Source organism: Microcaecilia unicolor, chromosome 3 (assembly GCF_901765095.1).
Source record: "Microcaecilia unicolor chromosome 3, aMicUni1.1, whole genome shotgun sequence".
NCBI classification, from domain to species: Eukaryota; Metazoa; Chordata; class Amphibia; order Gymnophiona; family Siphonopidae; genus Microcaecilia; species Microcaecilia unicolor.
The window spans coordinates 172,803,272-172,819,354 of record NC_044033.1 but is presented as its reverse complement, the minus strand read 5'-3'; the positions used below and the strand labels follow the sequence as shown (position 1 = coordinate 172,819,354).

Below are 16,083 nucleotides of genomic sequence, written 5' to 3'. Positions count from 1 at the left end.
TATCCAAAAATAAAGGACACTTAAACGTGGGCAAAAAATACTAAAAAAAAATAAAGGAATATAATTTTTCTTTTTAGGAAACAGAAGTGCAAGAAGAGCTGAAGGCACTGAAAAATCGAAAACCACTCTGACTGGGCATGTAAGGAGCCACCACAGAAAGCAGCTGCTCCTCACATGGAAAAAGCAAAACTGAAACTGTGTTGTTTACACAACAGGTGTGAAGGCACTGGTGTATGAGCGCTGGAGCACAGCTCGTGCTCCTGAAAGTTCTATTTTTTACTATGGCAATATTGCCACATTAGACGATGTGGGAACAGCGTCTACCCATCTGTGAGATTCAGCAAGCCTGCTTGTCCTCGAAGAATGTTTGACTCGCAAGAATTTGTTCTCTTGAGGTCAAGTACAGGGTGGAAGGAACGTTTTTTGGGAACTCCGTTTGTGAGAAGGAACTGGAAGAATGGCTCCTAGAGTGTGTAGATTGCGCAGTGTAGAAAGCACTGCCTGTTTTTTCCTCAAGGCTTTGAACGGGAATTCCAAGAAAAAATCTGCGACTGGACAAAAGAATTCTAACTTGTAACCTTTTCTAATAATGTCCATTACCCATTGATCTGTTGTGATCTTGGTGCACTCTTCTATGATTGTTGGGAATTTATTCTGTCATCACGAAAGGACTGTTTGCTCTGAAATTTGTGAAGGACTGAGACCATCCTAGTTTATAATGCTTCGCATCTTTAAGATGGTGTGACTGAGAGGATCTATAAAAAGTCTTTGGCTTGTCCTCAAGCAAACGCTGAGTTTAGGAGTCCCCCAAATCCTTAATTAAATTATCTAAATCTTCCCTGAAGAGAAGTGTCCCCCTGAAGGAGAGTTTCATCAGCCGCTGCTTGGATGCAGCATTAGCAGCCAATGGCGCAACCACAACATTTAGAAAAAGCTCTCATTAGATCATACGGAACATCCACCAGGTATACCAAGCCTGTTTCAATGTCAGGAATGCTGAGCAGCACCGGAAAATCTGGATCACGAATTGCATATGCAGCTCTCAGAACCTAAGATAAACAAGCTCTGGCAGTACAGGAGCTGCAAATAGATACCTGCAGAAATAAAGTAGCAACTTCCAAGGAAATCTTTAAGGTTGGTTGAGTGCTATGCCACCCTCCACTGGCACAGCGGTCTTTTTGGTGACTGCAGTCACTAGTGCATCCACTTAGGGTAACTACAGCTTATCCAGCTCCTCCTGGGACAGAGCTAGTCTGGAGTTTCTCATTGAGCCAAAATGAGTTCCTGCATGGCTTCATGCACAGGAAAGGTATTAGGAGAACACTTAGTGCTCGCTAATATGAGATTAGACACAGGAGTTTGTGAATAATGAGAAGAGATTTGCAATACCTTCAAGGCTTTTGTAATAAAAGAAGGCAATTCTTCCTTATGAAATATGTGCACTGCTGTAGGATCATCAGCTTCATCTGTAGGGAGCTCCCCCTCCTCTAGAACATCCTGTAAGGTGGTAGGGACAGATACTGTAGAGAGTGCCCCTTCGGACACAAGGGAAGAAGGATGGAAAACAGGATCCAAATTTAAAAGGGCTCAACTTTCCTCCATTAAAAAACAGGACCAGAAGAAGGAGGGGGAGAAGACTGCTGACCCACTGAATCAGAGCGTGACCTCTTTAACAAGAAAGCTTGGTGCATAAGCAGAACAAAATCAAGAGAAAATAGTACCTGGGCAGAAGGATCCAGTGAAAAAGGCAGAGCAGCTTGAGAGGATACCTGCGACCCCACTGAAGACTTAGCCCCCAAAGAATTAATGTCTGAGAAGGACCACAGGGCTCTAAAATGGCAGCCGTGGTTTGCCCAAAAGAACTGCTAGCAGAAGGAACCATGTGGGAATCTGACGCGTCCGCCATTAAATCGACAGAGAGAGAGAGGCTAAAAATATCCCCCAAGGTACCCGACACTGAAAACAGTTGTTTTTAATTGAGAAAACTGATGAAAAAATGCTGCTTCGGCCAGGGAGAGAAACAGTAATTAGCAAAGAGCCGACATAGATAGGAAATTTAAAGCTGCACTCATCCCGGTGTCTGAAGGGAAACAGTCAGATTCTCTGTACAGCCCAATGCTGGATTTTGCAAGAGGCTCTCAACCCCTCCTAATACAGCCAAACACTGTGACAGAAGACTCCTTAAGTACATAAGTACATAAGCATCGCTATCTGGGATAGATCAAGGGTCCATCGAGCCCAGCACCCTGTCACCGACAGCGGCCAAAAGAACAAGCAATTTGTCCCGCCCATCCTAGAAATACTGTATTCCCTCGTCCATTCAATAACATTCTATGGCTTTTTCCTCCAGGAAGCCGTCCAACTCTTTTCTCAAGTCCGCCAAGTTAACCGCCTTAACCACCTTTTCCGGCAGTGAATTCCAGAGTTTAACTACGCATTGAGTGAAGAAACATTTCCTCCGATTCGTTTTAAATTTACCACACTGCAGCTTCATCGCATGCCCCCTTGTCCTAGTATTTTTGGAAAGTGAAAACAGACGCTCCACATCGACCTGTTCCATTCCACTCATTATCTCATAGACCTCTATCATATCTCCCCTCAGCCGCCTTTTCTCCAAGCTGAAGAGCCCCAGCCTCTTCAGCCTATCCTGATAGGGAAGCCGTCCCATCCCCTGTATCATCTTTGTTGCCCTTCTCTGCACCTTTTCCAATTCCACAATGTCTTTTTTGAGGTGCGGCGATCAGAATTGAACACAATACTCAAGGTGCAGTCGCACCATGGAGCGATACAACGGCAGAATAATATCCTTATTTTTGTTTTCCATCCCTTTCCTAATGATACCCAACATTCTATTTGCTTTCCTAGCCACAGCAGCACATTGAGCAGAAATTTTCAACGTATCATCAATGACGACACCTAGATCCCTTTCTCGGTCCGTGACTCCCAACGCTGAACCTTGCATGATGTAGTTATAGTTTGGGTTCCTCTTTCCCACATGCATCTCTTTGCACTTGTTCACATTAAACGTCATCTGCCATTTAGACGCCCAGTCTCCCAGTCTCGTAAGGTCCTCTTGTAGTTTTTCACAATCTTCCCGCGATTTGACTACTTTGAATAACTTTGTGTCATCGGCAAATTTGATTACCTCACTACTTACCCCCCATCTCTAGGTCATTTATGAATATGTTAAAAAGCAGAGGTCCCAGCACCGATTCCTGAGGGACCCCGCTAACTACCCTTCTCCATTGCGAATATTGACCTTTTAGTCCTACTCTGTTTCCTATCTTTCAACTAGTTTTTAATCCAAACTAAGACACTACCTCTGATCCCATGTCCCTCTAATTTCATCTGTAGTCTTTCATGAGGGACCTTATCAAACGCCTTCTGAAAATCTAGATACACAATATCAACCGGCTCACCTTTGTCCACATGTTTGTTTACCCCTTCAAAGAAATGCAGCAGACTGGTGAGGCAAGACTTCCCTTCACTAAATCCATGTTGACTTTGTCCCATTAGTCCGTGCTTTCAAACGTGCTCTGTAATTTTGTTCTTGATTATAGTCTCTGCCATTTTGCCCGGCACCAACGTCAGACTCACTGGTCTATAATTTCCCAGGTCTCCTCTGGAACCTTTTTTTAAATATCGGCGTTACATTGGCCACCCTCCAATCTTTCGGTACCACGCTCGATTTTAAAGACAAATTACAAATCAATAACAGTAGCTCCGCCAGCTCATTTTTTAGTTCTATCAGCACCCTAGGGTGAATACCATCCGGTCCAGGAGATTTGCTACTCTTCAGTTTGCAGAACTGCTCCATTACGTCTTCCAGATTTACAGATATTTCAATAAGTTTTTCCGACTCTTCAGCTACAAATACCCTTTCCGGCACCGGTATCCCACCCAAATCTTCCTCGGTGAAGACCGAAGCAAAGAACTCATTTAGCTTTTCTGCTATTTTACACCCTGGTCATCCAGCGGGCCAACTGATTCTTTTGCCGGTTTCCTGCTTTTAATGTATCTAAAAAATTTTTTACTATCAGTTTTCGCCTCTAATGCTATCTTTCTTTCAAAATCCCTCTTTGCCTTTCTTATCAGCGCTTTGCATCTGACTTGACATTCCTTATGCCGATTCTTATTTTCCTCATTCGGATCTTTCTTCCATTTTCTGAAGGATTCTTTTTTAGCTCCAATAGCCTTCTTTACCTCGCTTTTTAACCACGCTGGCTGTCGTTTGGTTTTCCGTCCTCCTTTTCTGATACATGGAATATGTTTGGCCTGGGCCTCCAGGACTGTGTTTTTGAACAGCATCCATGCCTGTTGTAGGTTTCTTATCCTCTCAGTCGCTCCTCTAAGTTTTTTTTTTGTTTTTCTCATTTTATCATAGCTTCCTTTTTTAAAGTTAAATGCTAACATATTTGACTTCCTATGATCACTGTTGTCAAGCGGCCCCCGGACCGCTACCTCCCGAACCAGATCATGCGCTCCACAAATGACTAAGTCTAGAATTTTTCCTTCTCTCGTTGGCTCCTGTACCAGCTGCTCCATAAAGCTGTCCTTTATTTCATCGAGGAAGTTTACCTCCCTAGCATGCCCTGATGTTACATTAACCCAGTCCATATGTGGGTAATTAAAATCACCCATTATTATTGTGTTGCCTAATTTATTTGCCTCACTAATTTCCTTTAACATGACTGCGTCCGTCTGCTCATCCTGGTCGGGTGGACGGTAGTACACCCCTATCGCCTTCCTTTTCCCCTTTACACATGGAATTTCGATCCACAATGATTCCAAGAGGTCTTTTGTTTACTGCAGAATTTTCAATCTATTTGATTCAAGCCTCTTGTTAAGGTACAATGCTACTCCTCCCCCAATCTGGTCCACCCTATCACTATGATATAATTTGTACCCCTTGTCTACCTTCTTTTTTTTTTTGTTTAAACCTGAAGAAGGAGAGGGCAGCAGCAGGAGGGGGTAGGGGGAGGAACCTGTCACCACCAGGTATACCTCAACAGGCACCAGCAGCAGCCTGAATACCACCAGGCTCACCGGAACCAGTACTAAAATACAAGTCAAGTAATGTCCATGAATCCAGAAGCTGCTGGAAAATCTGTCCACCACCTGCTGGAAATAGAGAGATACTAACTGACCAGAAGCACCACCATCCCATGAGACACAGTTCAGTTGTGCTCTCTATCTCCACCTGCTGGTAGATAGACATAACCCATCAGTCTCTGGATTCATATGATGCTGATGACAAGGAAAAGTTAAATAATAACAGGGTCAGGACTGACCCCTGGGTAAACCACATGAGATGGAATAGTTCTGGGAGACAGTATTTGCAAAAGAAACAGAAAAAGAATGCGATGTTAAGAAGAGAACTAATGCAACACTGTTCCAGAGATACCTATATCTAGTAAAAGGGAAAGAAGAAGGTGATGATCAATGGTATCAAAGGCAGTCAACAGGCCTAAAGAGACCAGCAAGGTAACATCACTGCTATTGAGCACTGAATTCAAATTGCTTAATAATGCAGTCATAATGGTCTCACAGCTGTGACCAACACAAAAACCCGACTTTTGAGGATGTAGAAGCAAAAAAGGTCTTACTGCGGGGCATACTCAGGTGTCCCATGGTAATTCTGTGTTTGTAGCGTGCTTCCCATGCACTGAAAAATAGATTTTTATTTTTTAGCACTGGGGGCAAGTCTCGGGGTGGACAGTAGGAGTGTTCTGCACTAATCGGTTAGCGAAACTACATTGTTGTGAGCAAAGCGATTAGCGCATTATTAGCACGTGATCCTTTACCATCTACAAAATAGGTGGTGGTAGAAGCTCACACACTAATGGTCACACGCTAATGGGAAAATTAGCGCATGGCCATTAATTTAAAAAACACAAAAAGGGTCATTTTACTCATGCAGTAAAAAAGGCTTTACCGTGCAAGAATGATCTGAGTAAGGATGTGCTATGGTTACTGTTACGAAAGTTTGGTAACACGCCACTTTGAAAGTTATGCTCCTAAATTGGCCTCTGAAAATTTACTAGGGCTGACTGCTTAAAATGCTCAAAATTTCACTAAATTCTTAAATTTAGGAACATAAAAACTGGACGGCAATAGGATCAGATTTAGGGCAGGGAAAAAGGTTAGGAGCTCAGCACTAGGCTCATAATTTAGGCAAATGAATGGCAGGCTTAAATTTATACTTTCACACATCTGATACTTATCTCTCCCCAACTCTAGTGATGATGGCACACAAACAATATTAAAGTGCTAGAGTCTAAATTGCCTCTATCACAGGCAAAATATATTTTTTACGTTATGCAGACCTCAGTAGTGCAATTCAAGCCTCAATATTCTGCCATGAGAATTAAGCACTCAGTTTGTTATCAGTCTTCTTATAAACTGTGTTGTTCTTTTACCTTTACAACTGTAACAAAAACAATACAGTTCATAAGAAGACTGATGACAAACTGAGTGCTTAATTCTCATGGCAGAATTTTGAGGCTTGAGTTGCACTACTGAGGTCTGCACAACATAAAAAAATATATATTTTGCCTGTAATAGAGGCAATTTGGACTCTAGTGCTTAAATTTATAAGCATAACTTTTAAGCTCCTAAATTAAGATGAATTTTCAGCTGAAAACTTATGCTCACAGGTTTGGTTGAAAATATAGCATACATTTAGAAGAATAACTTACGAACATAAATTTAAGAGCACAACATTTTTAGATGTTGGGCAGTAATGTCTGTAGCTAACATGTTATAATTGACTACCAGATTGTTAATAAAAATGTTGAAACAGAAATTACTTCCTTTTTGTCTAGTTACTCCATCATTATGAATCTACATACACCAAGTTGCTGTGCTAATGAAAACGCAATGCTTGTGAAAAATTATGACTAGAGCAAGAGCTGAAAAGTGCTTGAAGGAAAGAAATTTGGAAACTTACCTTCTGCCTGACCCACAGACCCTTCAGTTTTGGAAGGTGTCATGACTTTCTTCCGGCGATGCTTCTTTTTGTCCACCATGGGGGACGGAGGAGGTTCTTTGCTACTAGAAGGACTGGGGGTTCCCTCTGCTGCTGGAATACTCTCTAACAAAGTCAAAACCAAGGTTAACCAAGTCATCTTAAGGTAGGCATATTTTACTTTCAGACTGGCATTTTCCTCCTACAGTTCAATTGGAACCTGCCCCAACTGTGCTAAAACATCTGAATCATGACTCATTTGTAGCTAACGGGATTTTTCCCTTTCCCATTTAGCTCAACCATTCTAACAATAGTCCTGGGTTGAGAAGCCGACCACTGCTCCTTAGGAATTAACATATGTTTCTCAATTCACTAGCCCAAACGTATTCAGTTCCAGTCCTTGAGGCCACAAATGGTTCAAGTTTTCAGGATACCCTTAATGAATATGCATGTGATAGATTTGCATACAATGGAGCTAGTATGCAGTATTTTACTTATTGTAACTGCTATAATATTGTTTTACAGAAAGCTGGATATCAAGTTTTATAAGTTCTCCAGGCACAGCAGGATACATCCTCACAGATGGGCAATATCATCCAATGGAGCTTGTGTTGAGAAGCTTCCCTAGTTTAGACAGATCTAGAAGCTTTTGAGAAGCGTTACCATATAAGCATGTTTTGTTTTCCCTCACTGCAGCTCTTTGAGACTCTTGGCAAATAGAGGGTTAAGTGACGCCCAGAGTCACAAGGCGCTGCAGTGGAGACAAAATAAATAAATAACATACCATTTCCCTCCCATTCTCCTTCCCTTTCACCTATCATATCCTTATCTACCTTTCCTATTCTAGTTCATTACGTTCTTTCACATGTCCTTTGTAATGCCTTTCATAATGTAAGTAGTTATGATCATCACAATTTATAATACTGTTCCTACATTTCCTTGTTTTACTGTATTCTTTACCATGTAAGATGCTTTCGTTTACTATGTAAGCCGCACTGGACCTGCTGTATGTGGGAAAGAGCGGGGTACAAATGTAATAAATAAATAAAACACGCGATTAACTGTAACTAAAACTTTAATCGAAATGCAGCCCTAGTAATTTCCCACGTGTTGCCGTTGTGTGGGACTTCCCTCAGTCTGTAATAGAGAAGAAAATAACTCCTAGGACAAGTGGCCAGGTTGTCTACTACAGGTAAGTAACTTCGTTTTCTCCAAGAACAAGCAAGACAGCAAGTCTTCACAGATGGGACTCCCTAGCTACAGACTGCCTTCAACAGAAAAGCCATTAAAAAACCCCTAACAAAAAAAAATCCCAAGAAAGGTGTTACAACAGGGAGACACTAAATATATATTTTTAGTGGCATTTTCCTCTGATAACAGAGGACCAGGTGACTGAAGCAATTAAATCCTGTCTGTAACAGCTTGTCCTTAGACCCATGTCCTCCATGGGCTGTTAAGAATTTGAGAGAGAAGATGCCTTCTATATTAAAGATTATTGTTAATAAATCTTTGTAGAGTGAAAATTTTCCACTATTTTTGAAAAGGGCTTTAGTGTGCCCCATTTTAAAAAAATCCACGGGCTAATATTTCTGATTTGACTAAATACCATCCTATATACAGTACTTGATTTTGGGGTAAATTAATTGAGGAGTTCTTTTACAAAGGCGCGCTAGCATTTTTAGCGTGCGCTAAATGCTAGAGATACCCATATATTCCTATGGGCATCTCTAGTGTTTAGCATGTGCTAATCATTAGCACACGCTAAAAACGCTGGCGCGCCTTGAGCTAGTGCCCCACATCAGTAAGATCAGCTCTTTCTCTGCTCAGGTTACTGTTAAATCTTGTTTGATCTTTTTAAACCACTCATGGAGCTCTAAAAAGTGGCTCGAGTGGGCTTGTTACAAAACAGGTCTTTATAGCTGCAGTGGACCTCTTGGTTGCTGGTGCTAGCATATTGGTCATTTTGTAGTGGGATCACTGAGTAGGAGAAATCCTGCAAATTGATCACCTGCTTCTTCACAGCCAAGCTGTTGTGCTCCACAGTTTCTGGGATCAGACTCTAATATTAGCTAAGCAAAAATGCTCAAAATGCAGGGAAAGCATGACTAAATAGGAGAGGGGTCTGGGTAGCTAATAGCCTAAGTGGCTATACAATCAGGTGACAACGCCACCATTAGGGGATGTCACAACCTCCTGTGTCACTTGTGAAGTATTAGTGGCTTGGTCTCAAGTACTTGGAAACTGTTGTGACTCTGTTGGCAGCAAGAAGATTGAGTAATACTCCATACAGGGTTGCTTCAAGAGTAATGGAGAATGCACTGTCTCAATGCTGTCCATGCCATGCTCCAATGCTTCTTGGTCTCTGCCCAATACTCAACATTGTGGGCCCTCAGAGTTGATGAAACACAGGATAAATTCTCCTCTTCTTAGGTGGCAATCAGTCAGTGTTTGAGTCAGGTGTGTTCTATTGATTTTTAACAATAAGGATGACCTATGTACTCCTGCTGCTCATAAATCCCTAGTGTTTAGTGCAGCTATTGGACCTTTCAAGACCAATACCTTCAATGCCAATATGGATCAGAATTAAAAACACAAAGATTCTCTCATAATGACCTTCACAAGCATAAAGTCCTTTATTCATTATCTGGGAGCAGATAAAGAGGGATCATGGTTTGGCTCAAGACACTGTGAGCACCAACTGTGGGAATCCAGTATGGGCATGATCATGCTGCACTGCCTGTGCTTCTTAAAGTTCTGGGGACTTTCTTCTAAGACATGCTGCTGAAAAAAAAATAGCTACAGCAAAATCAAACAACACAATTTTTACAATTGTTGGGACACTCCTAGGTCTCTGAAGAGGTTTGACTAGGTAACATGCAAAAAAATCAAGAAAATTTAGAAACGGGGAAAAACCTAACTAGTGCAGCTATCAGGAAGAAAGCCTAAAAAGGCTCCATGAAAGCACTAATTTAAAACTAGAAAGGGGGAAGTGGCCAAGATGGTGGCATGACACTGGCGGTTGTTACAGCTCCTGAAGGTTTGCTGGAAAATCTTAGCGTTTTACCTTAAACAATTCCACAAACTAAATGAAAAAGGATTGCTTGGTCTGTTCCCTTGCCAGCTATAACATCCTTTCCTGTCCAGCAAAAGATGGACTGATACACTGCCAGAACTCCACTGCAGAAATCCGAAGAGTTTTGTCCTGCTACAATTTTGGATGAAGGAGTGTTTGAAATTATGGGGCCTAATATACCATTTTCACCTCTGGCAACCAGTCCTCCGCTGTGTCCAGCAGCTGTAGCGGCAGCGTGCACACGGGAGCCTTATCAGAAGCAATTCAGGGGTCTTGTGTTGAGGGTGTTGCGCATGACTGTGGAAGGGATTCAGGAAGGTGGAGTTAGTACTTTGGAAAGTATTTGGAAAGCTCTACAAAGATTGGAAACTGTGGGGTCCTTTTACTAAGGTGCACGAAAAATGGCCTGTGCTACTGTAGACGCGTGTATTGGACGCATGCAGGTCCATTTGTCAATGAGCCTGCAAAAAAAGCCTTTTTTTGGCCGAAAATGGACGTGAGGCAAAATGAAAATTGGCACGTGTCCATTTTGGCCCTGAGACATTCCCGCCACCCATTCACTTAGCGGTAAGGTCTCATGCGTTAACTGGGTGGTAATCGTCAGAACGTGTACAATGCCAATTACTGCCTGGATAGCACCAAGTATCGGAAAATAAAATATATTTTCCGGTGCATGTCCTGGACACGCGTAAAAAATGAAATTACTACCCGGGCCATGCGGTACCTGGGCGAGGTGTCTACGTGGCTTAGTAAAAGGGCCCCTGTAGTTGCCAAATCAACGGAAGAAGTATCAACTCTTATAATTAAGATGGATCTATGTACTTGCTAATAATGTTGAAGGAGTTAAGACTGATTATTCCACTCAGGCCAAATATATTCCGTGTATTAAAAAAGGAGAACAGAAGACCAAACAACAGCTGGCATAGTTAAAAAGTAAGGTGAAGGAAGCTATTAGAGCTAAAAGAAAATCCTTCAGAAAATGGAAGAAGGAACAACTGAAAATAATAAGAAACAGCATAAGGAATGTTGTCAAAAGCAAAGCGCTGATAAGGAAGGCTAAGAGGGACTTCGAAAAAAAGATTGCGTTGGAGGCAAAAACACATAGTAAAATTTTTTTTAGGTACATTAAAAGAAGGAAGCCAGCAAAAGAATTGGTTGGACCGCTAGATGACCAAGGGGTAAAGGGGGTGATCGGGGAAGACAAAGCCACAGCAGAGAGGTTAAATGAATTCTTTGCTTCAGTCTTCACCGAGGAAGATTTGGGAAAGATACTGGTGCCAGAAATGGTATTCGAAGCTGACAAGTCGGAGAAACTGAATGAATTCTCTATAAACCTGGAGGATGTAATGGGGCAGTTCTACAAATTGAAGAGTAGCAAATCTCCTGGACCAGATGGTATTCATCCCAGAGTACTGATAGAACTGAAAAATGAACTTGCAGAGCTATTGTTAGTAATATGTAATTTATCCTTAAAATCGAGCGTGGTACCGGAAGATTGGAAGGTGGCCAATGTAACGCTCATTTTTAAAAAAGGTTCCAGAGGAGATCCGGGAAATTATAGTGAGTCTGACGTCGGTGCAGGGCAAAATGGTAGAGACAATTATAAAGAACAAAAATCACAGAGCATATTCAAAAGCATGGATTAATGAGACAAAGCCAACATGGGTTTAGTGAAGGGAAATCTTGCCTCACCAATCTATTACATTTCTTTGAAGGGATGAACAAACATGTGGATAAAGGTGAGCCGGTTATTACTGTGTATCCGGATTTTCAGAAGGTGTTTGAAAAAGTACCCCATGAAAGACTCCAGAGGAAATTGGACAGTCATGGGATACGAGGTACTGTCCTACTGTGGATTAAAAACTGGTTAAAAGTAGGGTTAAATGGTCAGTATTCTCATTGGAGAAGGGTAGTTAGTGGGGTTCCCCAGGGGTCTGTGCTGGGACTGCTGCTTTTTAAAATATTTCTAAATGACCTAGAGAAGGGAGTAACTAGTGAGGTAATTAAATATGCCGACAACACAAAGTTATTCAAAGTCATTAAATCGTGGGAGGATTGTGAAAACTTACAGGAGGACCTTACGAGATTGGGAGACTGGGCGTCTAAATGGCAGATGATGTTTAATGTGAGCAAGCGCAAAGTGATGCATGTGGGAAAAAGGAACCCGAATTATAGCTTTGCCATGCAGAGTTCCACGTTAGGAGTCACTGACCAAGAAACGGATCTAGGTGTCATTGTTGATGATACATTGAAACCTTCTGCTTAGTGTGCTGCTGCGGCTAAGAAAGCAAACTAGAATGTTAGGTATTATTAGGAAAGGAATGGAAAACAAAAATGAGGACGTTATAATGCCTTTGTATCGCTCCATGGTGCGACAGCACTTCGAATATTGTGTTCAATTCTGGTCGTTGCATCTCAAAAAAGATATAGTGGAATTAGAAAAGGTGCAGAGAAGGGTGATGAAAAAGATAAAGGGGATGGGACGACTTCCTATGAGGAAAGGCTAAAGCGGCTAAGGCTCTTCAGCTTGGAGAAAAGATGACTGAGGGGAGATATGACAGAGGTCTATAATATAATGAGTGGAGTTGAACGGGTAGACATGCAGCGTCTGTTTACGCTTTCCAAAACTACTAGGACTAGGGGGTATGCGATGAAGCTAAAAAGTAGTAAATGATAAGTAGTAGTAGTAGTAAATTTAAAATGAATCAGAGAAAAGTTTTCTTCACTCAATTTGTAATTAAACTCTGGAATTCGTTGCCAGAGAATGTGGTAAAGGTGGTTAACTTAGCAGAGTTTAAAAAAGGTTTGGACGGCTTCCTAAAAGAAAAGTTCATAGACCATTATTAAATTGGACTTGGGGAAAATCCACTATTTCTGGGATAAGCAGTATAAAATGTTTTGTACTTTTTTGGGATCTTGCCAAGTATTTGGACCTGGATTGGCCACTGTTGGAAACAGGATGCTGGGCTTGATGGACCTTTGGTCGGTCCCAGTATGGCAATACTTATGTACTTATGTAAGATACAGAGGCTCATTTTCAAAGTGCATAGACTTACAAAGTTACATAGGTTATTATGTGGCTCATTTTCGAAAGACAAAAACTTCTAGAAAGTGGCATAAAGCAGCACTCGAACGTTTTTGTCACCAAAATGTCCAAATCAGTATTCTTGAAACCTATTTTTCAGATGTTTTTCTATGCTGTTCGTCTGCGGTGCATCCAAACCTCAAGGGGAGTGTCGGGGGCGTGTTAAGGGAGGGATTTGGGCATTCCTAAGACAGGTGTTTTTCAGTCATAATGGAACAAAACTAAACTAAAACTAAGACGTTTTGAGCTAGACTTGTTTTTAGAACGAATAAGGCACAAAAAGATGCCCTAAATGACCAGATGACTACTGGATGGAATCAGGGATGACCCCAATACCTCCTGTGGTCACTGACCCCCTCCCACTCCCCCAAAAATATAAATAAAAATGACTTACCAGCCTCTATGACAGCCTCAGATGTTATAGCTAGGTTTATTAGAGCAGCATGCAGGTCCCTGGAGTAGTGTAATGGCTGGTGAGGTGCACTATGGAGTGGGAGACTCGGGTCCCTATTTCTCTCTATCTGTCACACTTGTGGTGGAAACTGATTCCTCCCAAAGTCACCAAAACCCTACTGTACCCACATATGGGTGCCCCCATTACCCATAAGGGCTAATGTAGTGGTTACAGTGGGGGGCAGTAGGTTTTGGGTGGATTTTGGAGGGCTCAGGGGACAAGATAAGGGAGCAAAGGTGAGATGTGTACCTTGTGCAGTGATGATCCTAGGTCGGCTGCCACCAGGGGTGAATCGCAGATGTGCACCCCCCCCCCCCCATGGATGCAGCACGACACCCTGGCGCAATGACACCCCCCCCCCCCAGCGCATCAACCCCCCCCCCCCCCGGGTGCATTCTTGGCTGCTGGGAGCAGCCACGTGGCTCTCGGCTCCGCTGGCTCCCTCTGCCCCGGAACAGGAGGTAACCTGTTCCGGGGCAGAGGGAACAGGGAAACAGCGGAGCCGACAGGCGTGCAGCTGCTCTCTGCACCCCTCCAGCGGCGTGCACCCGGGGCAGACCGCCCCCACCGCCCCGCCCTTGCTACGCCGCTGGCTTTGTGCACCTGGGAGCATTTTTATGAAGTGCACAGAAGTGCCCCCTAGGGTGCCCCATTGCTCTCCTGGGATGCCTGGGGGACCAGTCTGCTAAAAATGCTGCTCCTCCTACATCCCAATAGCTTGATTTTCTACATTTTGCATTTATTCATTTTTTTTCCAGAAAATGGATCAAAAAACAAAACGTCCAAAGCACAAAACCTTGTTCGAAACAGTATTTTTTGGGGGGAAAAAATATAGACGTTTTTCTTTTTCCAAAATGACCTTTCCTATTCAGATTTTGGACATTTTAAGTCAGACTTAGATGTCATATCGAAAATGCCCCTCAACGTAACTTTGTAAGTGTCTATGTGCTTTGAACATGAACACCTAAATCTCTTCAAGCAATATGTACTACTAGAGTGAAGGGATAAGCTGGTGATTCATAATAAGATTGCGCAAATTGAAAATTCTAATATGTGGCTTAACCTTCAAGTGTTGAACTTTCCTAAATCCCCTGGGATGACACCTGGTGATAGGTTTAAAAAATATTTGGATGAAAATTTGAAATTTACCCCTGAAGCTGTGCCTCCATTGAATAGAACCTACTGTATTTATTCAAAGAAATTGCCAGGGGAAAAACCAAGTGTGTTTAAGGAGAGAATATGGATTTGAATAATCCTTCAGTGCTTTTAGAAGAGTCTATGTCTGAAATAGTAGAAAGATCTACTTTACTTGTTTGTTTTTGAACAAGATCTCAATGTACTCTTAAGTCTATTTTCGCTGTTCTCATTCTACACAAGACAGAAGGAACGTTTTCCTGGCTATGAGACAGGAAATCAAAGATCTTTTAATAACATTTTTGTTAAGTTATCCATGTAAATGTTTGGTGAGATACGGTGTGGCTAAGTAGTTTTTCTTTCCTCTGGAATAACTTAGTTATCATAAGGCACTATCTTAGATGGAATTGTAACATTGGCGGGGTATGATCATGTGAAGCCTTATTTTGTAATTAGCATTTTTTTCTTCTTTATGATCTCCTTACCTTCTTTCCCATTCCCCTTTTTTAATAGTAGTCTAAGGAAGAGCAATATATTATTGATTTACTAGTAAAAAAAAGGCCTGTTTCTGACACAAATGAAACGGGCGCTAGTAAGGTTTTCCTCGAAGTGTGTATGTTTGAGAGAGAGAGAGTGTGTGTGAAAGATGGAGTGTGTGTGTCAGAGAGAGAATGAGAAAGACAGAGTGTGTGTGTGTTTGTGTGAGAAAGTGTATGAGAGACAGAGTGTCTGTGTGTATGAGACTGTGTGTGTGTGACAGAGAGATAGAGTGTGATAGACAGAGAGTGTGTCAGAGAGAGTGTATGTGAGAGACAGTGAGTGAGTGTGTGCCCCTACCACCCCTCTCGCAGTGCCCCCCTCCCCACCCCCACCTCTCTGGTCTGAGGACCCCTCCCCACCTCACTCTCCCCTGCCCCCTCCAGCCTTCCATGTCCAGCGACCCTCCTCTCCCCTGCCCCCCCTGCAGCCACCCATATCCAGCAACCCTCCCCTGGCGCATCAAACCCCCTCGCCACCCACAGCTGCCACTGGTAACGCTGTCTGGCCGCTGCTGCTTCTCCTGTTGAGCAGCAGCGGCTGCTACAAAAAGAAAAAAAGCCATAAATGTTTTTAAACATCAAACGCGGCATCGCAGACAGCCATCAGGCATTGGTTGTCGGCTCTGCAGCCGCTCCTCCTCTCGCCTCTCACAGGGTCTTACTCCAGGGGCAGTGATGTGGAGGCGAGAGGAGGAGCGGCTGCAGAGCCGACAGCCAATGCCTGATGGCTGTCTACAGTGCCGCGCTTGATGTTTAAAAAGGTAAAATTATGTATCATACCTGATAATTTTCTTTCCATTAATCATAGCTGATCAATCCATAGACTGGTGG

General features: G+C 42.6%; 1 protein-coding gene across 1 annotated transcript in view; it reads right to left on the bottom strand.

The window, feature by feature from the left end:
* Positions 1 to 16,083, bottom strand: part of AGAP2 (ArfGAP with GTPase domain, ankyrin repeat and PH domain 2) — a 503,122-nt gene that overhangs the window by 108,406 nt on the left and 378,633 nt on the right. The window contains exon 12 of the mRNA XM_030196588.1: positions 6,950 to 7,093. Within this exon, the coding sequence (XP_030052448.1) occupies positions 6,950 to 7,093 (144 nt within the window). The remainder of the gene's footprint in view (positions 1 to 6,949; positions 7,094 to 16,083) is intronic.